This window comes from Chaetura pelagica, unplaced genomic scaffold (genome assembly GCF_000747805.2).
Source record: "Chaetura pelagica isolate M959 unplaced genomic scaffold, ChaPel_1.0 scaffold115, whole genome shotgun sequence".
Taxonomy (NCBI): domain Eukaryota; kingdom Metazoa; phylum Chordata; class Aves; order Apodiformes; family Apodidae; genus Chaetura; species Chaetura pelagica.
The window spans coordinates 1824693-1846831 of NW_009953761.1; the positions used below are offsets into that span (position 1 = coordinate 1824693).

The following is a 22139-nucleotide window of genomic DNA, read 5'->3' on the forward strand; positions in this document are numbered from 1 at the left end:
ATCCATATAATCTGGACTTTCACCACTGGATGAATAGATAAATATGAGGTTGGATGCTTTAATTATTTAACTACTCATAGTCATTTTCCTCTGGCTAAATAACTTAAGAAATGGGATGTCTAAATTTTATATTTGTAGCACTTCAGCAAGTTAGTTGCTTGTTGCACCTCAAACTTATACAAATTGGAATGGATACTAGAAATCTTTTCAGTCTTGCAATAAATCCCCTAGATTGTCTCAACTCATCATCATCCTCTTAGGAAAGTTAAATCATCTGCAGCCAAACTACTGGTAGGAACTTATAGCAGCCAAGTGCCCCAAATAGCATCTACTCTCTGCTGCCAATTAAAACTTGTTCTTTTCAAGGTCAGAGATCCACAGCTTCAGTATTCCCCAAAGCCAGGACTAGGTTGGTAGGGTGCTGCATAAGGAGGTGTGTATGGTTCTACTGGAAATGGAGCACAAAGCAGATGTGAGAATGACTGGAGAACTAATCCAGTAAGTCCACCCAGAGCCATAACCGAAGTGACCATCATCATGGGTACAGTCCTGTTTGCTCCCTGCTGTATCAGTCCTACACCAGGCTGACATGACTGGACTGACCTAGACAACCACAGCCTATAAACATGGACCTACCTTCTCTGCTTTACTCCGCTGATGTGGAGTAAATGTCCTCGGTGACTTTAAGTAAAAGTGTGTCCAAATAATTATTTGATAATTCCAGAGGTCTTTTAATATGCTAAAGAACTAATCAAACCCAAGACTCTTCCTCTATGTATCCAAGCCCCACAGATCATAGAATCATAGGGGTTGGAAGGGACCTCTGAAGATCATCAAGTCCAAGCCCCTGCTGCAGCAGGAACACCTAGGGCAGATCACACAGGAACGCATCCAGATGGGTCTTGAAAGTCTTCAGAGAAGAAGACTCCACACCAGATACAGCAAAGGAAAACTGCACTCTGTTGTCCCATTAGTCATTTTGTTCCGAGTTGCACCTCTCAAACTGCACTCATGAATAAACCCTACTGTTTCACAAATGAACAGAATCAAGTGGAAGACAATGCTGAAAACTTGCTGGTCAGGATCTGCCACACTTCCTGTGACTCAAAGAATTGTCACAGATTTTCTGGCAAGGGTGAAGTCTGTATCAATGAAGAAAACCCCCTATATTTAAGACTATTTTTTAAATTTTAAAAAGCTCCAACAGTTTAATGAAAGAAGCAACTACTTCTGAAGAAAAACGTAGACATTAAAAAAAACATTTCCAAAGTTTGTAATGGATCATAATTCAGTTAGAAAAAACTAAAATTGAGACACAGAATCACAGAGTCTCTTGAGTTGGAAGAGACCCATAAGGGCCATCAAGTCCAACTCCCTGCTACTTGCAGGAACGTAACTGTACATAATTTTACATAACTTTAAAATATTTGTTTGCTTTTAAATAATCTTAAATCTCTAATTGTCACTATAAATAGGAACAGTCAATGCAAGGTTAAGAAACTCTATAGAGCAAGTAGATATGAAAGCTGTTGCACAGTGTATCTGCTGAATCTCCTATGACCCAAGGCTTCAGATTTCAGTTTTTGACACTGGATTCCAACAAATCTTTTGCTTCATTTATTTTTGTTGCCAAATAAGGTGATCCACCTGAGAAGAAAAAGGAGAGAGGAAAACCACTTACACGAGTATTAAGTATCAAAGTACTTCACTTGCAGCATCCCCTTATTATTCACTTTTATTAGCTTTTCCTTCCAAAATAGATCTTTTTCGTTCAACTGCTTAAAAAAATTACACTGATATGAATTAAACTAATTGATAAGGAAACATGAGAAATGTAATCAAATGTAACTACAACTGAGGTAACTGAAGAATAATGCTGAACAATTTGTCTCAGAGAAGACCAGAATCTGAAATCACTTTACACTGAAATGATTCAGACTTTCAGTGCAATTCTGCTGCAAATGTACACAAGGTCACCCATCTTGACCATCCATTCAAAGCCAACAGCTGCTATTTCAACTCACCTCAAGAACTAAGAGGTAAAATTTGATAAATAATTTTGATAAAGAATCATTAAGTGTGCACACACCCACCCACACCCTCAAGCCTCTCCTGTGCTAGACGCCCAGCATTACCAGCCAGAAACCATCACATTAAAGCTGTTTAAACATGCTATGCCTTCTAACTTCCAGTCCTGAACACTCTCATTGCTTTACGCTCCATCTAACAATCTGATTACAGTTCAGCGGTCTTTTTGTGCTTGGTTTTTTTTTTAACTCTCCCCTTGAGTGCCAACCATCTGCCTACAGTCACCAAAAGCAACATTACGAAGTCTGTATCAGTAACTTACTGCTTACCATAATACACCTATATTTTTACATGAAAATGTGACTGCAGCACTACTGTGCACTGAATAGTCTTTTCCAAGACATCTGTTCAATCATTCATTCATTCATCATTTCGTTCATTCTATTCTATTCATCAGAAAAGATGACAGAAGAAACACGCAGAACTAGTTCTAGACACATGTAAATAAAAACAAAAAGGCAAGGCTTGCCTAAAGACTTATTTTGGACATTATTGCTGCAATCCAAACCATTACAAAGTTGCTTCATAGTGCAATAAAACAACTGGAAAAAGTAATGGTGTTGTCTTGTTCATGTTTTGGTTTTGTTTGAACAAAGCCCTAATAGGTAAGACACACTGGAGGAAAGTAAGGCAGAGCAGAGGAAAAGTAAACAAATGGCTTCTGGAAAATGAATTTATATTTTCCTTTTATTAAAATTAATTGTCTTTTTAGCTAGCAACAGAATTTACTTCATTGAGCATTGCTTCTTTCCACAAGTAGTCAAGAGGATCAAACAAACAGTAAAGACTAAAATTTGCAATATACAATGTATCAAGTAATTTATAAATACGCATTGATTTTCTACATGAGTGCAGGATCTTAAAAGTAAATTCAAATCTGCTGGAAGTGTTTTCACTACATTTACATCTTCAAGTGCCATATTAATTTTGTAGCCTTCCAATGAGAGAAAATTCAATCTCCCGATTGCCTAAGTGTTTGTTTATAATTAGAGCAAGCCCAAAAGGCTTCTATCTTCCTCTTTTCCTGTCAGCAAATATTCTTTCATAAAATTAGCAACTGATAAATTAACATACAATACATCAATATCAAAACACTTTTAAACCAAACTTTTTAAAGGTTAATAAGAAACCATTTTAGTAGCCCTCACTGGGCATGTTATTTTGCAAGCTTCTTTATATTTCTTATTCTTATAATTGAAATCTCAGATGTGTAACTTTAAAAATCTGTAATTATTGCCCTTTCTTCTATCAACTCCATCTGTTAAGATATTATTTTAAAACAGCATTCCAATGTTGGCTATTAATTTTAAAAGCACATCTGTGCTCCCCACAGCCAGAAGAAATCAAGATACATACATAAGAAAACAAGTCTCTCTGTGATGCCACATGTTCCAGATTACTCCAGGCCTTAGCTCTGCAGCTGAAGTCATTACACAAGACTTTTTTTCTCCAGCCATGCCAGAAGAGCTGAAGGGGCAGCACAAAAGCACAAATCCCTTCAACTGGCCTTCCTACTGAGAAAATGCTCCATCTTAATAGCACACAGGAGGGCTCACTACATCTATCCAAGCCTACAATGTGCCCAGCTGCAGGTGCATTACGGCTGTAAAAGTGGGTCATTAAAATGTATGACCTTAATAGAAGGAACTGCCTCTTTAGACCTAGTCAACATCCACGTGGAGATTCATGGTTCTGGCGCATCTCTCTAAGGATTGTTACAATAAACTTCTAAGTTTGTTACCAAAAAATTTTTACCTAATAGGTAGTCTAGTGGTTAAGAGGCCTTGGCCATCATAATATATTAGAAATGCAGAAGGTAATTTCTTTTCTATATCTGTGCAGCTTATATATTACAAAAAGTGCAAAAATGGAAAGCGTGAAATTGAATAAGCAAGACAACTTCAGAATTAAACTGAGGGGTGAAGACAGCAAAGAAAAGCATGGACTAAACACCTCCCATGGTCAGTGGTCACAGTTATTTTTTCATTTTCTTAAAACAGGGTGCTGGCAGGAAGCCCTGTAATCCTGTCAAAAAGATATAAAAACCCTCCAATTTCCCCTTCTGACTTCCGAAATACAGTGCAACTCTTCACCATCTGTTATTTTAAAGTAGAAACAGCAATGAACATATGGGCTTTCTTTCTCAACCAGCTGTAGTGTAGTTAAAGTTATAATAATAGCGTTTCTGAAAGCAAGATAAATTTACATTAAAAACCTGGTCAGTAAAGCAACAGTGCCCAAATTCCAGGAAGTCTGAAATTCACCAATGTTTTACTCAGTAACTGCAGAACATTTCCCCACTGAAAGTTACATTCATACATGTGACTGATCTAACTCAGTTCAAAACAGGAATGTCAGCTTAATGTAAAAATATTATAGATTTAAAAAATTTCTTCTTACTTCTGAGTAAGTTTTTTTTAAGTGTGGAAGACTAGTCCCTGAGCTCACAGTTTTAACTTAAGAAGTCTAGAAGACAACATTAAAGAAAGATGGGTAAAACTGTGGTTCATAAAGCCGAGTTCATCTGAGAGAAGACATGCAAAAGCTCATCTATAAATACACAACATATATTTGCACTCAGTATGGTAATTTACACAATAAGTAAACTTAAAAGGATCTCATTTAAGCCTCTTCCTTTCCAGCTCTGGTTAAGAAAATTAATAACTATTTACCTTTGTCAGGATGATTCAAAATCATGATTCTTCTATGGGCTGATCTGATTTTGGCCTTGCCAGCAGATGGACTGCAAAAAGAAATTGAAGTGCTTACCATAAATGCCACTGCACTCAGGCAATAAATTAACAGTTTATACTGGCTTCAAAAATAATTAAAACTTGAAATTTTCACCATCTTGTGGACAAAATATAAAACTGCATCTCTGAGGAAGTAACAATGACAAAGGCACATTAAGACACACTAAGAAGGACATTTTTAAAAAGCCTGTGCATTTGACACAAAAATATCTTTCAGGGTTGTTTTTTGTTGTTTGTTTTTTTTAAAATGCAATACATCCGCTCATTTAAAATAAATTATTCTGGAAAAAAAAGGAGAACACCAGCAGCTCTAGGCTGTATCTAGCTTCTTATTCTTACCATTAAAAGCAGAAAACATTTTGTTTCTCCTCCTAGAAAATAGGTATTTGTATGACCAGTGACAAAACAACAAATATTTAACATTATCACATTTTCTTCTACTGTAAATGTATTTATAGCTGCTATAAATAAATCTTTCTGTTGGAGTCTGGAAAAAAACCCTGCATTTGTTATTTTTGCAAAGCTGTTCCATGTGCTACATTCAGGGACATGCTGATTTACAACAGCTACATAATGTTGTTTCCTTCAATGACAGATACATAAAATATGTACTTGGCCTAAATTAAATATGTACCTTACCAGACAAATAACCACTTACAGATGCAGTATGCCAACCAAATAAAGCTATTGTATGCAGAAGGACAGTCTGAATGGTTTAGTTTCCCCTAATTTGTTAGCATGCAGAAATGAAGCACTGTTTTCCACTTCAGGTGACTTCTTAATCAGTGATGATTCAATTAATTAATCTTTTTGTAGATAGAGTTTGAATGCAAGGTATCAGGCTAACTACACTCCTGAGGTAAACAACCTCCAATTATTCTTCTGTCACAGGGAAATCAGGGTGTGTTGCAAAAACAGTTCATGGAACTGCATAAGAAAAAAATACTTCAGTGGAACAGAAAGTAACCCAGAAAATAAGAACTAAACAGTGGGTGAAAGGCCTTGACTATGTGAATTGGAAAACAAAACTATTATCAGACAGCTAAAAATAATAATTTATATTTTTATATATAAAGCTGTTGTTTAATAAAAAGGGAAGTTGATATACAACATTTAGAAATTCAGATGGCCAAAGCCACAGCTTCTTTCCGCATCTGATGTGGAAAAGTTGCAGTTGCATATCAAAGAAAATGATGCAGCTCTGCTCCAAGAAGTAACTCTGAAAATGGTGTTTTATACCGTATTTGCTTAGTATTGCTTATCCCACAGTCATACCAGTCCCTAAAAATTCTTAATTGCTATGAAAAAAACCTTTCATGTTAATATCACATATTTGTTGAACAGACAGAGCCTCATAGCCTCACTCATACCAACATCATGCTGCCTCCTAAAACCACCAACTAGAGGGCAGGGCTGACATTGATGGGGACTTGAGGGGCTGCAGGAATGTGCTGACAGGAAGCCTTCACAAAAGTCTACAAGAACAGATGCAGAGCCCAGCACCTGGGAAGGAGCCCTCACAGTGCTACAGGCTGGGACTGCCAGGCTGGGAAGTGGCTTTGCTCAAAGGGACCTGAGGCACAGCAAGAACAAGAGCCAGCAGCGTGTCCTGGCAGCAGCCAAGGAAAACAACCTCCTGGGCCATATGAACAGGAGCACGGTCACTATCTCAACAGAAGCAGCTGTTCTTCTCTACTTGGCCAACCACACTGAGCTGCTGTGTCCAGTTTTGGGATCTCTGTACAGGAAAGACGTTGGCCAACTGCAGCAGGTCCAGCAAAGGCCACCAGAATGGTTGGATGCTGGAGCTCTCAGCCTCCTCAGGAGAAGCTGAGGGGGCAGGGCTTGTTAAGCCTAAAAAAGAAGGGGACCTCCTGACAGCCTCCCCAGTACCTACAGGGAGGTCATAATGAATATGGGTCCAGGATCTCCATGGTCATGCTTGGTGTGAGGGCAAGAGAAAATGGACAAAAATTAAAAAGGGAGGTGTGGGCTGGACATAATGCTTTTTCACCCCAAAGACAGTCCAGCAGTGACATAGGTTGCCCAGAGAGGATGTGCATTCTCCATCCTTGGGAGTTTTTTGAAACTTGCTGAGTAATCTGACCTGACCCCACTGTTGGTCCTGCTTTGAGCCGCAGGTAGGAATAAAGACATCCTAAGACCCCTCCAAATTTGAGTGGTCTTATGAGCATATAATAAACCTGTGCAGTAAGCTGTGTTTGAAAGTGAAATAAAATGTATGTTAAAAAACGTAAAACAGATGCCACAATGATGAAACCTTAAACATTTTTCTGTCTCTACATTTTACAAATGTGCTATATGTTCCTTTATATAATAGCCTTTTTGGTTTTGTTGTGTCATTTATGTTTAAGAATTGTGATTTAAACACTTTTAACTAATTTATATATATTTTTGTACATTCACAAACAAATACTTAATATGGAAAGAAAAAGTATGCACATTGTTTCATAGGGAAAACTATATAATTAAGGAAATTTTTTCATTTTTAGCTAGAATTTTACCTTACTATTTTCAGGCATATTTTCTAACTTCAGAAGTTCAGCCTTAGGGATTTGGTAGCCATATTTTGCTAGCATCTATTTGGTCTAATGTTCAGCAAACACTTCTGACATTTTCATCTTCTGTGACACCTCAGACATTGCCCCATCTCTCCTATCGGCATTTCTTTCTACAGAGCACAGAGCTGTCAATATTACTGCTATGTTTATATTGAATGCCAGTAATCAGTGCTGCCTCATAACAACTGATGTAAGAACACTAAAACTTAAAAATTAGTCAATATTTCCAATACAGTACTTTGTAGCTTTGGATACCTTTTACATCGTTTAAATGATGCACATGCACATTTCTACCAAAACCCCTGCAATCTTACAAGATGGTTATTAGATAATAACATTTGGAATGTTTAATGGGCCAATATATTTGAAATTACAAAGCTACAATTAAATTCTCACCTTTATCACAGCTTGTATTTATTACTGATACTGCCCATGCATACTCAGCACTTGAAATAATGAGGAAAATCTTTGCCTCAGAATTTAATATTATTTGGAAGTGATGACACAGATGACAAGTGTCACAATAAGATGATCAGGGCCTAGACAGATCTAGTTTGTGTATTTGTGCATATCCTGGCATTTTCCATAACACCTTCAAACTCACTAGGAGTTTTTTTGTTGGCATTTTTACCTATATAGAAAATAGAATAAGCAGTGACTTAAAACTGGTCTAGTAAAGCATGTTAAAGTAACATGAAAATTTGCTATAAAAAAGTTAGCCATGCTTCTATGCAATTAAAGGCTCAATCCTTTAAGCATTAATACCTTTCCTCAAATCTGATAAAGTCTTGATATTTGCAAAAATCATAGAATCACAGAACCACCATCAAGATTGGAAGACACCTTCAAGGGCATCAAGTCCAACAATCAAGGTGCCCTTCACCTCCGTAACCACTAAACCACCTCCTGAAACACCACATTCACATTCATTTTTTTAATGCCTCCACCACCCCCCTGGGTAGCCTGTTCCAATGCTTTGCTACTCTTTCTGCGAATAAATATTTTTTCTAATATCCAGCCTGAACTTCCTGTCGCAACTTGACCCCATTTCCTCTTGTCCTATCGCTAGTCACTAGGAAGAAGAGGCCAACACCCACTTCACTACAACCTCCTCTCAGGTAGCTGTAGAGAGCAATGAGGTCTCCCCTCAGCCTCCTCTTCTCCAGGCTGAACAGCCCCACTTCCCTCAGCCTCTCCTCATAAGACCTGTTCTCAGACCATCAATCAGCCTAATTGCCCTTCTCTGCACCCTCTCCAGCACCTTAATGTCCTTCCTATAGTGTGGTGCCCAAAGCTGCACACAGTGCTTGAGGTGTGGCCTCACCAGGGCGGAGTAAAGGAGCACGATCACCTCCCTGGTCCTGCTGGTCACACTGTTTCTGATGCAGGCCAGGATGGTGTTGGTCTTCTCGGCCACCTGGGCACACTGCTGGCTCACATTCAGACTCAGTCTTGCAAACACAACAAGCAGCATCACTGTTGCCAGTGCAGACTCAAGCTATTAGAATTAAAGGGGACAAATTCCACATGTGATGGAACTCCAGACATGTACATGAGCACTATTCGGGCCAGGCCTTTCCACTGTAAACACACTTTAATGAGCTGCCATGTGCTTCTCTGGAATATCATTGAACTTACCCTTAAAAAGTGAAAATGTTAATATATCCTCAAACTTACAGGCAAAAGGAATTATTTCTGAAGACCATTCTATCTTAAGTGTGCAAGCATTGAAATATTTCAAATAAGTGTAATCTTTTATTTTATAATTTCTTAAAGTTAATGATAAATCTGCATAGTATCTATTATGTTTGAAGCAAACACAGCACACTGAACAAGATTTTGAAACCCAGTTTTCACTATCTGAAATAATTTCTTTTGGGGATAATTAAAACCATCCACCTCACAATTTATTCATCTTTTTTAACCTTAAATTCAGAAATTTCTTAAACCATAACTAAGAAATCTACTACCTAAGGTCAGATCTGCTCCTCTCATCTGAAAAGCCATCAAATCCACTGCTTGCTTTACTGAAAACACTAACGTATGTTCTACCATTGGCCACCCAAATGTTTTTTAAAAAATCCACTGAAATATCCATGGAATACTCAGTCTGGAAATAATTTCCCATTCCTACTCTAAATTACAACTTTTCCCAAGTATTTTTGCTTGGCATATGTTGCATTTTTTTAAATCCAAACAAATTCGAGTGGAGAAAGAAAAAATTAATTTAACTGAAATGAAAAAAATGAGCAAAATTGATTTGTTTTGCTCGTTAATTAATATAATCTACAATATTACTAATCTCTAGGGGGTTTTGGAGACCAGGCCATGTGATCATACTAATTAGCACAGTATGTGCTGTTCTGATTACTTCTAGAGCACAAATTCTCCACTGCAATATGTTACCATGCCTTTAAGCCAAACACAAGTTGCATGTTTTATTAGCATTTTATTGTTTACTTTTTAGTTTAAGCCGAATATTAAAATGGTTTATAAGCCATTAGAAGTCTTCTACAAAAAGTTATGGTTTTGGCAAGAGTATTCACAACATGCATTTTCCTCATTCAGTACTCACCAAACAAAATCACATGAATGCAACACACCTACCTTACACCCAATATAAGACTAGCTTCTCGCCTGCTCATTTTCTGTTCAAATCCTCCTTTATAGTATGATGAAAGGCTCTAAAAAGAAGAAGGGAAAAACAAGCAATAATTAATTTGATATACAAGGTGCCAGGACCTAAATCATATTTATATGACCTCATTCGGAGCATTAAATTCATCTATAATTTATTTTGAAGGCATGGAATAACTACAAACCAGATAATAGGAAAGGACTTCTGAGTGTTAACACATAGAGAAACAGACTTAAAAATAACTAACGGTGTTTTTATAATCTTCTACTGCTAGTAAGAGGTATTAATGGCTACAACCATTAAAATCCTGCCTTCAGGCAACAGTCCAGAATCAAAGTACTTACTAGCATCAAGTGGTACAGTGCATGTATTGAGGAGAAAACAGGAGAGAAAAGGGAAACCTTTCTCAGAACAGCTTTGGCACCATTGCAATGAAAAATGGCAAAAGTCACAGTGTTTTGCCATCCAGGGAATTATGGTCAATCACTCTGAAGTCCAGCTATTTCTACAAATAAAGTAGGCAAAAACAGCAATACAAATATTAAAGATAAGCTAAATACTATATAATGATGAAGAGTCAGTATTTTTTTTTTCATATGAAGGGAATGTTAGTTCAAAAAATATAACAAGTTCTTTGAACGAACCCTGAAAAATAAATAAAAAACCTGAACCAAACAAAAAGGCTTAGCATAAAGACACAACTTCTACTTCAGGATATTGGGGTGCTGGAGCAGGTCCAGAGGAGAGCAACAAAGCTGGTGAAAGGACTAGAGGGCAAATCTTATAGGGATAGGCTGAGGGAGCTGGGGTTGTTTAGCTTGGAGAAGAGGAGACTCAGGGGTACCTTCAACTACCTGAAGGGAGGTTGTAGTCAGGTGGGGACTGGGCTCTTTTTCCAGGCAACTAGCGACAAGACAAGAGGGCATGGCCTCAAGCTGCTCCAGGGGAGGTTTAGGTTGGGTATTAGAAGTACTTCCACATGGAGCAGGTGATTAGACATTGGAATGGACTTCCCAGGGAACTGGTGGAGGCACTGTCCCTCGATGTGTTCAAGGAAAGGCTGGATGTGGCACTTTAGTGCCACAGTCTAGCCAATGTGGTGGTGTTGGTCATAGGCTGGACCTGATTAAAGGTCTTTTCCAGCCTTGGTAATTCTGTGATTCAGGAAATCACAGAGATGGAGAAGACCGGGAAGTAGCATATGGGGAAATCCTAACCAACTTTTGCCTTTACATCCTTCCCCAGACACCAATGACTGATGATGATTAAATACAGGATATGGAGTTAGATTTTTTTAAACTCATTGGCATGTGAGACTTTAGCCACTGTTTTAAGAATGGGAGAAAAACACGAGTGGGAAAAGAACATTAAAAAGGAGATGTAGATGACAGTAAATCATTATGATGATTAATTGTCATATAGAATGGGTTGAACATATATTTGTCAACCATAGATTTTAAACTAAACCAAACAATTACTGAACAAGCACCGATGGTTAGCAGTGATATTCTCAATGCAAATGTTGTCATAAGAAGAATTAGGGACTAGTTCATTGCTACACAAATAATAGTCTAAGCTGTACAAGTCCCAGAGGCAGCAGATGTAGCTCCAAGACAGCCTGACTTGGGGAACTGGCACACAGAAATCACTCAAAAAGACTAAAGCTCCTTAGCTAATGCAAAACCTATCAACTGGGGAAAACAGGCTGAGCACCAATATAACTGTTAAGTGTTCATTTTACCCCAAAGTAAGTATGTGCCAGACCCTTAAGGAAATGCTTCTAAAACTAAATATATCCATTCATATTCAGTAAGAATTTCGCCTTATGTTTACAGAAACTTTCTCATGTAATTTCAGAAGCATTAAAGCATTTAAAGGGCTCTGTCTACATCTAAGCAAAGCCTTTAATTAAGCTGTAGAGCAACATTCACCCAAAAGCGTGGTTCAGAAATTCTTCACCTGCTGTCACCAGGAAGCAAAGATTTTTTGGTGTGCTGCTATGATCTATAGTTAATTTTGTCTTCCTTCTTCCCACCTCAAAACATACACAAAAGAACCACTACAGGTATCAAAGCTGAAGCAACTGTGGACATGTCATGCATACAACAAATACCTGTTGAGGACCCACCACTATTAGCTACAGGGTAACAAAGAACAAGTCTCTAATAGTGCACATCAACCTTACAGGTTAGAGTATGTAACAGTAAGGGAACACACAGGGCATCTCCAGTCCTCTGAGTGGAAATGATGCTAATGATTTAATGGCTACCAGATAACATCCTTGAGGAGGTAGGACTGCATAGACATTTGCAATGATGCCAAACAATTACTACAGCCAGGAGAGAAATGCACACTTTAATGTCCTCTGAAAGATTTCCCCCAACTTCTCCCAAAGCAGCTTAGGTGCAGATGGATTTCTGAAAAGGTTAATTCTTCCTTGCCCTTCAACAGACTCTGGTTCACTATTTGTGTAGAGAAGAGCAATATCTGAGTTCTCTCTAACGTGGCCTGTCTCCGTTCTTCATAGATTTAATCTAAAATACTATTTGAAATCAGAGAATAGGGAAGGATGGCTATAGGCTTAAATTCTGAAATACTTCTTCATGTTTTTAAAGCCTACTTCCTTGGCACTGTTCTAACCTCAGGAAGCCTTGATTTGGTTCACTTTCAAGAGGAACGAAAATAGAAATTGTGTTGTCTTCTTTGGCACATAAACAAAAACAGTTTGTTGAACTGGTCATCAAGAAAAAACATTTTCTTCTCAGAAGTGAAGCACATAGGAAGAATAATCAATTCTTAAATTGAGATCTTGATCCTAAATAGAATTTAATGCAAAATGAAGTTAGACATAAAAGCCATTTTCCCCATTGGTTAAAATAAGAGGAAGAAACTTTAAATCTTCATTTTAGGAAACATCTTGGCAAATTTCTAGTTCCCTAATGAAACAGCTTTTGCATGCTACCCAAATTAAAGCAATTTTTTTCCCTAGTTGCAAATTCTGAGTAATGGCTGCAGTGAAATGAAACAATACTCAAGAAATTTTTCTGTTATAAGAACTCCTTGATGAGCAGGCAGTTCTAGACACATGATTATTTATTAACCTCATCTATTGCAAAGAAATTCCATACTGAAAAAATCATCAAAATAAACTCTCCATTTCTCCTTACTATTTGGGGTGAGCGAAGGGGCTATAATGTAATTTATTTCATTTATTTGCATGTTGTTACTGTTGAGCAAATTGAGTAAGCAAATTCTGCTTACTAAATAAATGCTATTAATAGGTTGGGGTGGGGGTGGTGAGGCAGGAAGGGGAACAGAAAACACTGGACCTGTTCTGTGAATGCATATTTACTCTTCCAAATTAAAAAAAAAATTTAAAAAAAAGCTGTCAGCTAATAAAATCCAAACCATTTGGACCATGAAATCAGAGAATGGTTTGGGTTGGAAGAGACCTTAAAGACCATCTAGTTCAAACTCCTCTGCATGGACAGGGACATCTCCCAGGTCGCTCAAAGTCCCATCCAACCTAGTCGTCAACACTTCAAGGAATGGGGCATCCAAAGCTTCTCTGGGCAATCTGTTCCAGTGTCTCACCATCCTCACTGTGAAGAATTTCCTCCTAACATCTAACCCAAATCTACTCACTTCCAGTTTAAAGCCATTACCCCTTATCACTACAAGCCCCTGTAAAATGTCCCTCCCCAGCTTTCCTGTGGGCCCCTTCAGGTACTGGAAGACTGCTACAAGGTCTACCCAGAGCATTCTCCTCTCCAGGATGAACAACCCCAACTCTCCCAGCCTGTCTTCATAGGAGAGGTGCTCCAGCCCTTTGATCATCTTCATGGCCCTCCTCTGTACTCACTCCAGAAGCTCCATGTTCTTCTTGCACTGGAAGCTCTGGAACAAGACACAGTACTTCAGGTGGGGCCTCATGAGAGCAGAGAGAATAACCTCTCTTGACCCTTGATACTTTTCCTAGTATAGCACAGGGAAAGAAAGCATAACCACTATTTCCATGCCAGAAATTAGAAATTAGAGAAATTAGAAATTAGAAATTAGAGACTCTGTAACTGAGGCCATCTATCACATTACATGAAGTACTGAATTTTTCTGAAAAGTCTGTATGTTGTTCCACCACCAACACAGTCTCTATTGAGAAGGTAAAAATGAAAACACATGAACTACAATAAGAAATTATTTAGAAACTCTATTTTAATATAAAGTATAATTTGCAAAGATGAACTTTCATTTCCCTAACTTTATTTTTCTTTTTTTCTAACTGGACTGCAAATTTGCATTATTCTGTGGAAACTTTCTTTTCAATGAAGGACAAGAGAGATGGTTGCTACCCTTAACTCTCAATTCAGAACTCCATGACTCTGAGCAGAGTCAGATCCAATAAGAGAAACACAGTGCAAAAATGTCTAATAAACTGCTACAGATTAGTTTTTTCTGCTGTAACGAAGAATTTTCAGGATTGTGGGATCTGAATATTTTCACAGTTCATTTTGCCTAGAATTTAATTTCTATCTTTAACATCTTCTATCTTTGAACCTTCAATAATATTGATTCAATAAAAAAGGTAATGAATGCTACTGAAAAACTTCTTTCATTCACATTTTAAGGCAATACTAACATGATAATTAACAGCATCAAGGAATGTCTGAGGGAAAAAAGCCAACTTACTACCTAGTGCTGTGCACCTTCTACAGACAACAGACTGACACCAGTAACAAAACCGGGCTCAAATTAAAAAAGGGTTTCTCTGAAAATGAACATTATGCCTCATCATAGAGAGGAAATAACAATGTTTCCACTCATGTCTTTCTCCACTGAAAAAGAAAAGATGGTAGAAAATTTCAGGACTAAATGACAGCAGTATTTACACTTTACAGCAGTAGAATACATATTCTGAGGTGTGAATGAGTTAGAAGCTAAATGAGAGGCAGAAATTCCTAATAAAATATAACACCTTTACTTGCCTTTACTTACTATTTTTGACTAAACAATAAATGCTGTTGTTGACTGTACATGCTGTTTATTTAGGTAAGTAAATAGAAAGTGTCATATACTCAAGATACTCAAGATACTCAACAGTAAACCAGCATGTTAAATGATCACATCATAATTGCTCAATGTGATCTTACCCAAGTCATATATTAGTGAGCAGGAAGAAGGATAAACTGCATCTGAATTACCTTGTGTGACTGCAACCAACATGAACTGTGATTTCTATTGAAACAAGAGTAAGGAGTAGAGAACTGCAAATGGGAGGAGAAAGAGTGGGGGCTTACAGAGAAAACAAGCTAGCTTTTAAAACAGGTGGCTGCTTCACAGTCTCTGTCAAAAAAAAGGTGATGAGGGACAGTGTTTGATTCCAGAAAGCTAGAGTAACCACTGAAAATTATAGTGACCAAGTTAGGCATCTTCAAACACCACATAAAACCAGCAAAGTAACACTAAGCCTAGCCATTAAATATCACGAGATAATTTTTTCAGTAAGCATAGGTAGAAGTTCTAACTGCTTGCTTTCCTTTCTAAGTATAGTTTAGAGGCCAATATGTGCTGAAAAGAAACATGATGAAAGTGCTCATCTACAGATTATACTCAGCAGCTTTGAATTCCCCAAACAAAAATAATGTAAAGCCACTAAAATAAGAAGCTTGGACTATTATTGTTCAAGCACTTACATCGGATCTCTGTTCTTCATGTTTTCTCTATTGTCTTAAAGAAACATTACAAATAGGAAATTACTGTTATGGGAAAAGAAAAAAAAACATGGAAATACAATAAAGTAGTAGCTATAGAATAGTGAAAAATAAATAATCTTGGCTAAAAATTATACAAGGGTCTTAAATTTGGTTAATAACTGTAGAAGAAAAATACTATCACTATTCTCACAAATGGAAAGCTGACAAATGCATACAGTTAATGGCAAACAGGAAGAGAGGTTTTTACTGTATTCAGCAGATCTTGTCCTACATTGGAAATTTGTGGGGTTTTTTTCAATTTCAGAAACAGAATAGCAGAATACTGGAAATCAACAAACAATTCTGGGCTGTAAGGCAGGGTTTCAAAGCAGACAAGAGAATGCAGCTACAGGGACTAGGAACAATGAGAATGCAGAAACTCCTGAGTTTTTCTTTATGGTTGCTCATGAATTCTGCAGGACTCTGAAAGTCACTGTGACTGTGCTAAAAAAAAGATACGCCTGTAATGAGCTTGGCTCAGTCAGTATGCCAGTACTGAGGAGTAGTACAGTTTCCTAGGAACAGACACATCTCTGTGCAGTAGCATGTCATATTTCAATGTGTTAAAAAGAATCACTGCTTGCTTTCTCATGTGAACATGTCTGAATTTAGATTTGCTAAGCTATATCTACAAATGAATAGAAGAAATGCTGGAGTAGAACTGCTGGGGAGGGAGAGTGAAGACTGAAGCACTCCCTGTTACGAAGCCACATGTCCTTCCTGCCAGCTACTTCTAGCAAGCCTACAAGATTGTATCCACATCATGTGAAAGCAATTTAATTCACAGTACCCAGTCTCTGCTGCTGTTTTGGCAGTTAAATAGGGAACCTCTGAAAAATCTACTGTGAAAATGAAAAAAAATATATTGGTGTTGCTCTCAAAAGAGCAAAAACTGATCCAGGAGCACCATTTCTGGCTGATACACTTCATAATGAAGAACAAGTGTGGACCAGCCCACGCCTACAGTCCTTCACTCCTGAGGCACCTTCAGCACATGAACACAAGTACAGATGGCAAATGACTTTGGACCTCCAGCATGTGTTTTAATACTGTAGACAGGCTCTGTGTTGCAACCAACCTCACATTAATAGGTACAATGCTAATTATCATATATAAAAAAAAAAAAAGACTGTCTTTAATACACTTTTCAGAAAATAATAATCTGCAAAAACATTAACATCCTTACCTATCAGCATCAAGACGGGAATTTCATTTCTTCCACTGTGAGTAAGTGTTCACATGCTATGAACTGTCAAAGAGTGCACTGCCACAGGCACACACCTACCCCATTTGGAATTACATTAGTCAAACTGGAATGGAATGCATTTATTTATTTACCAGTGGAGAGTAAAGCCACTGAGGCAAAAAGTACATGCTCTTAAAATTCACAGAATCATATTATAGAATGGTTTGAGCTGAAAGAGACCTTAAAGATCACCTAGTTCCAACCCCCTTGCCGTGGGCAGAGACACCTCCCACTAGACCAAGTTGCTCAGAGCCCCATCAAACTTGGCCTTGAACACTTCCAATGACAGTGCATCCACAGCTTCTCTGGGCAACCTGTGCCAGTGTCTTCACCATCCTCACACTGAAGAATTTCCTTCCTGATGTCTTAACCTAAATCTCAGCTCTTCCATTTTGAAGCCATTCACTCTTGTCCTCTCACTGCAAGCCCTTCTAAAAAGTCCCTCCCCAGCTTTCCTATATGCCCATGTCAGATGCTGGAAGGCTGCTATGAGGTATTTCCTGCAAATGCCTCTCTCATAACACCCTACCCTCTTGATTTTTTACCTCATTATATTTTTAATTACGCAGGGCAAAACAAGAACAAAAACTTGGTAAAAAGTTCAAATTAGCTGGGGAAGAAAAAAAAAGACAACACATAAGAACAAGAAAACAAACTCTCCCAGCTGTATGGCAACCTCTCAGAGGAGTTTATCAATTTGTGTTCTTGATTTGTAACACTGTATCTGAAGGAAAAATTACTAAATTCTTTCATTTGTAGCTTCTTGAAATAAAACTGCATGTTATCACTTTTTCATCTCTAGGAATTAGCTATTTTCTCAACATGCACTTCAACAACTTCTCATATGCTTACTAGCAAAGACCTCTGAAATATGGAACATCACCAGGAAAATGAGACTTGTTTCTCAAGCTCACAAACATCTTGCAATAGAGCTTCATCCACAGGGACTTAAGATATACCAGATAATATGCCAGAACCTGCACAGTAAGCAGCACCTCTATTGTGGAAAAAAGATAATCTAACTGGCACTTGCTGTATTCATCAGAAAATACACAATCATAAATTTAACATAAAGTAACCTCTACACTTACTGAAGTTGAAATCCTCTTTGCTGTCTCTGTAATTGCCTGCTCCAATGGTTTCCAAAGGCGGAAAGCATAACGACCTGAAAAAGATTAAAGTTAAATGAAATTATAACCAACATTCACTAAAAAAAAAAAAAAAAAAAAAAAAGCTTCAGCTTATGCTTAGCAGCTTACAGCAGAAAGAATTTTGGTTTTAAAAAAATAAATAAATTACAATCCTTCCTTGTTTATCTTCCTGTCTCATTTATCTGCTGCACAGAAGCACTGGACTTTACTGCTTTTCAGTGTGTTCCCTCAACAGCTATTTTTGGATCCTTCCCAACCAAGGTCCCACAGTAAACTTGCTATAGTTTACATTTTTCAATCTTTGTACTAATGGGGGAGGGCAGGGAAGAAGTTTAGTATATGTCAGGTCATGTAAAAATCTAATCACAAACTGCAAACATCTACTGTGTCTGCTCACAAAATAGATTTAAATGTATTTCAATACGATAAATGAAGGTACCTGCTTTGTGAACTTTAAGAAAAAGGGAAGTATGAAACATAAGCTTTGGGTATACATTACTTATTAAATACTGCTCAGATGTTATGCCTTAAAAAAAATAAATCTATGCACTACATGTGTGTTGTTGTATGCTTAATTACACATTTTGGAAGTACTGCATTTTTTATTTTGTTACAAACAGAGGATCTTACGGGACTCAGAGCCATTCAACTCCCCATCAGGAGTGAACATCTACAGCTAGGAAAGGCTGGAGGGAACTCTTATTAGAATGCATTCTCTTAAGTACAAATCAACTCTATCCACTTCAGAAACAAGATTTGTGCAATGTTACTGGAGGATTTTCCCTGTAAGTCCCCTCTTCTCAATTAGTGTTTTGATTAAGTACTCATTATCAATATAACTTACTATTATATAAATTGAAAAACTTTTTCTAAAATGTGGTTCTTTTTCATTCACATAGCATCCTGCTTTTATTCTTAAAATACGCCATGTGTCCGTTGCTTATTTTTGTCATCTAAACCTGTGATTTTGTTAACACAGAAGTTAAACCACTGCTAGGAGTATGACTGCTGATATCCTCTGATGTACTATTACCTCACCTTCTTCTTAATGTTTTCTGTCATCACTTCTTTGCTAGCTGCTATTAATTATTCAGCTCAACTAGTAAAAGAAATTCTAAAAGCTTTCCTATTCTGATTCTACACAAACACATAGATACGCCATCTGCTTAATTGGTGTGCATCACTGAAGATCTTGTCTTTCCTTCCCCTAATAAAAAAAAGTTAAAACTAACACAACTGTACTCAGCAAACACCTGCTGAAGTTCGGTGCAACTTGTTCATCTATTCTTGGTGTATGCATTTATACACAGCTGACCACGGTTGTTGCTTTTGTGTGCTAAAATAATGGAAATCAATTTGTGTCTTTCAAAACCAGAACAGGCCACAGTTATCTAGTCAGAGTATAAATCATGTTAAACCCGTGGTCTGTTTTCAGACTAGAATCTATTTTTCAGACAGTCTAGATTCAAAGAGTTCAGCTAACAAACAATGTTTAGTATGATAAATTATTGTAGCTACTAAAAGCTTCTATTTGAGCTTGTGAGATTGCTGAGCATCACCACATCACAAGATCCTGTTGCACTTCTCTGTAGTAAAGAGCCTCCATCTTGAAATATGGTATTAAATAAACAAAGTAAACTTTTCACATTACATTTTGCAGACAAAAAGCAGATGGAACCTTTTAGCTGCTGCCCATAAAATTAGTTTCTCCAGCTGTGACTTTTCAAAAATAATTTTGGAAAATATGTCAAGGGTTTTGAAGGGATAGGAACAACAACTGGACACAGTTTTCCATAGTACTCTCAAGCGATCCCTCTACTATGTTTATTCCTAAAAACTACACTAACCCTTCTGGAAATGGCAGGTCACACATGACAGTTCCACATGCAGCTGGTAATTTAGCTTACCTGCAAATGCAACAGTTGCAACACCAAGCCCAACTGCTATCATAGTTCTGGCCTAAAGCAAAAAAACAGGAGTCAGAATAACATACAAATTCTAATTTGATATGCACCTTTTGCTTTAAGAGCAAAGCAAGTATTTCTGATGTATGACATGAAAATTTCATATATAATTTACAAGAAAGATAAAAGTAAGTTCTGTATTCCACAGGCTACATTTAGATTTTACAGTTCAGACCCATTAACCCATGCCAATGGATCAGGTTTAATTTGGAACCACCCATTAGCAAATCAGTGAACAAATGCTGACAAGGAAACTCAGAGTATAGAGAACTAAACACACAAGGCAGGCAGCTTTTCAGGAATGCTTGAAATTATTTGTACAGACTAGTTCAATACAGTACAAACCAGAAAGTATCCATCTACTAATATAATCATAGGGGTTGGAAGTGACCTCTGAAGATTGAGTCCAACCCTCCAGCTGCAGCAGGAACATCTAGGGCAGATCACACAAGAACACATCCAGACAGGTCTTGAAAGTCTCCAGAGAAGGAGACTCCACAGTCTCTCTGAGCAGCCTGTCCCAGTGCTATGTCACTCTCACTGTAAAGAGGGTGAGGTTCCACCTCATGTTGAGGTGGAACTTCCTGTGTTGTAGCTTGGTGCCATTTCCCCTCGCCCTACCACAGGGCAACACTGAAGAGATTGGCCCATTCTTGACACCCACCCTTCAGATATTTATACATATATAAATGTCTATAAACCACTCAAGTCTTCTTTTCTAAAGACTAAACAGCCCCAGGTCTCTTAGCTTTTCCTCATATGGCAGATGTTCCAGTCTCTTAATCATCCTTGTAGCCCTCCGTTGGAGAGCTAAAAGAATTTTGTTTTGCAAAGTCCTTCACTGGAAATCTCATAATGACATTGGCTGAAAATTATATTGGAATATTAACTTAAATGCTATGGCCACAAATATACGTTAGTGTCTTCCACCTTCCAGGCTTTGACTCACGGAAGCCCCAGGCAAGACAAGAAGCCCAGTAACCTCTTTCCATTACTTAGTGTCAATCACTGAATGGACTCTTACAGTACAAGTATTTGTAAGTAGGCAGACTTTGGATAGATTTCAGACATTGTACATTATCAGCTAAAATTTGCTTTAAGTCTAATTTGGCCCTTGGAACTGAACCCACCAAAGAGACCTGAATATCTAATTTAGACAATAGTAACTCCTACTTTTTACTAGCTCAAAACCCCCAGATTAGGTGTGTATTTTCTTATACAGTGCTTGAAGAAAGTTAGGCAACTCAAGAAGAAATAAGAAATATCTCCATGTTGAACAAGAAGCTGCTGAAAGATAATGTAGTAAACCTTGAAGTAGGGACTGACTTGTCCCATGTTTGCAGAATTCAAGAAGGGTAACAAGCATTGCAAGGGTTGGAGGCATCTCTCCGCTTCTGAAAAGCCTAAATGTAATCTTTGAAACAAATTACAAAGTAATCTGTGACAGTACCTGCCTAATTTTATGATGGTTAAATAATGTCTTGAACTTTCCCCCAAAAAACAAAAGAAAACAGATTAGGTCTGCTTAGCTTGAATTCAAAACATAATCACAATGAAGGAATGAAGGTGCATTTATCACCAGACTTGTATCTATGTCTTACTTCCACATTTGTCCAATAAATGGTTTATACATGTCCTACAAACAAGCCTGACAGCAGGACTTAAACCCCAAATTTCAATGTGAGTGCCCTAGTAACTGGATTTGGAGTTAAGTTGCCTTTGCTACTAAGACTCCTGGGGTTAAAATTCTCCCTGATTGTACCTGATCTCATTTCTGGACAGCGAGGGAGTAAAGGAAGAGTTGGGAAACACCATTTTTAAAGCCTTCTAGAGCTGGCTTTGTAGGCACTAGAACACAGGTCACTAACTCTCCCAGCAAACAGGGACGCCGTACAAGGTGTAGGCACTGCTATCACACCCAGTGGCTCCCGCTACAGCTTCAGCTCAGAAGGCAAGTGGTTGTGGCC

General features: G+C 37.7%; 1 protein-coding gene across 1 annotated transcript; it reads right to left on the bottom strand.

The window, feature by feature from the left end:
• Positions 1-1576: 1576 nt before the first annotated feature.
• DNAJC15 (DnaJ (Hsp40) homolog, subfamily C, member 15) lies at positions 1577-20161 on the bottom strand. Its single transcript, XM_010000852.1, has 5 exons — positions 20116-20161; positions 18149-18222; positions 10031-10107; positions 4761-4831; positions 1577-1647 (listed from the first exon to the last, which is right to left on the bottom strand). The coding sequence occupies exons 1-5, from the start codon at positions 20156-20158 to the stop codon at positions 1577-1579; spliced, it is 336 nt and encodes a 111-aa protein (XP_009999154.1). The 5' UTR covers positions 20159-20161.
• Between the last annotated feature and the right edge of the window lie 1978 nt (positions 20162-22139).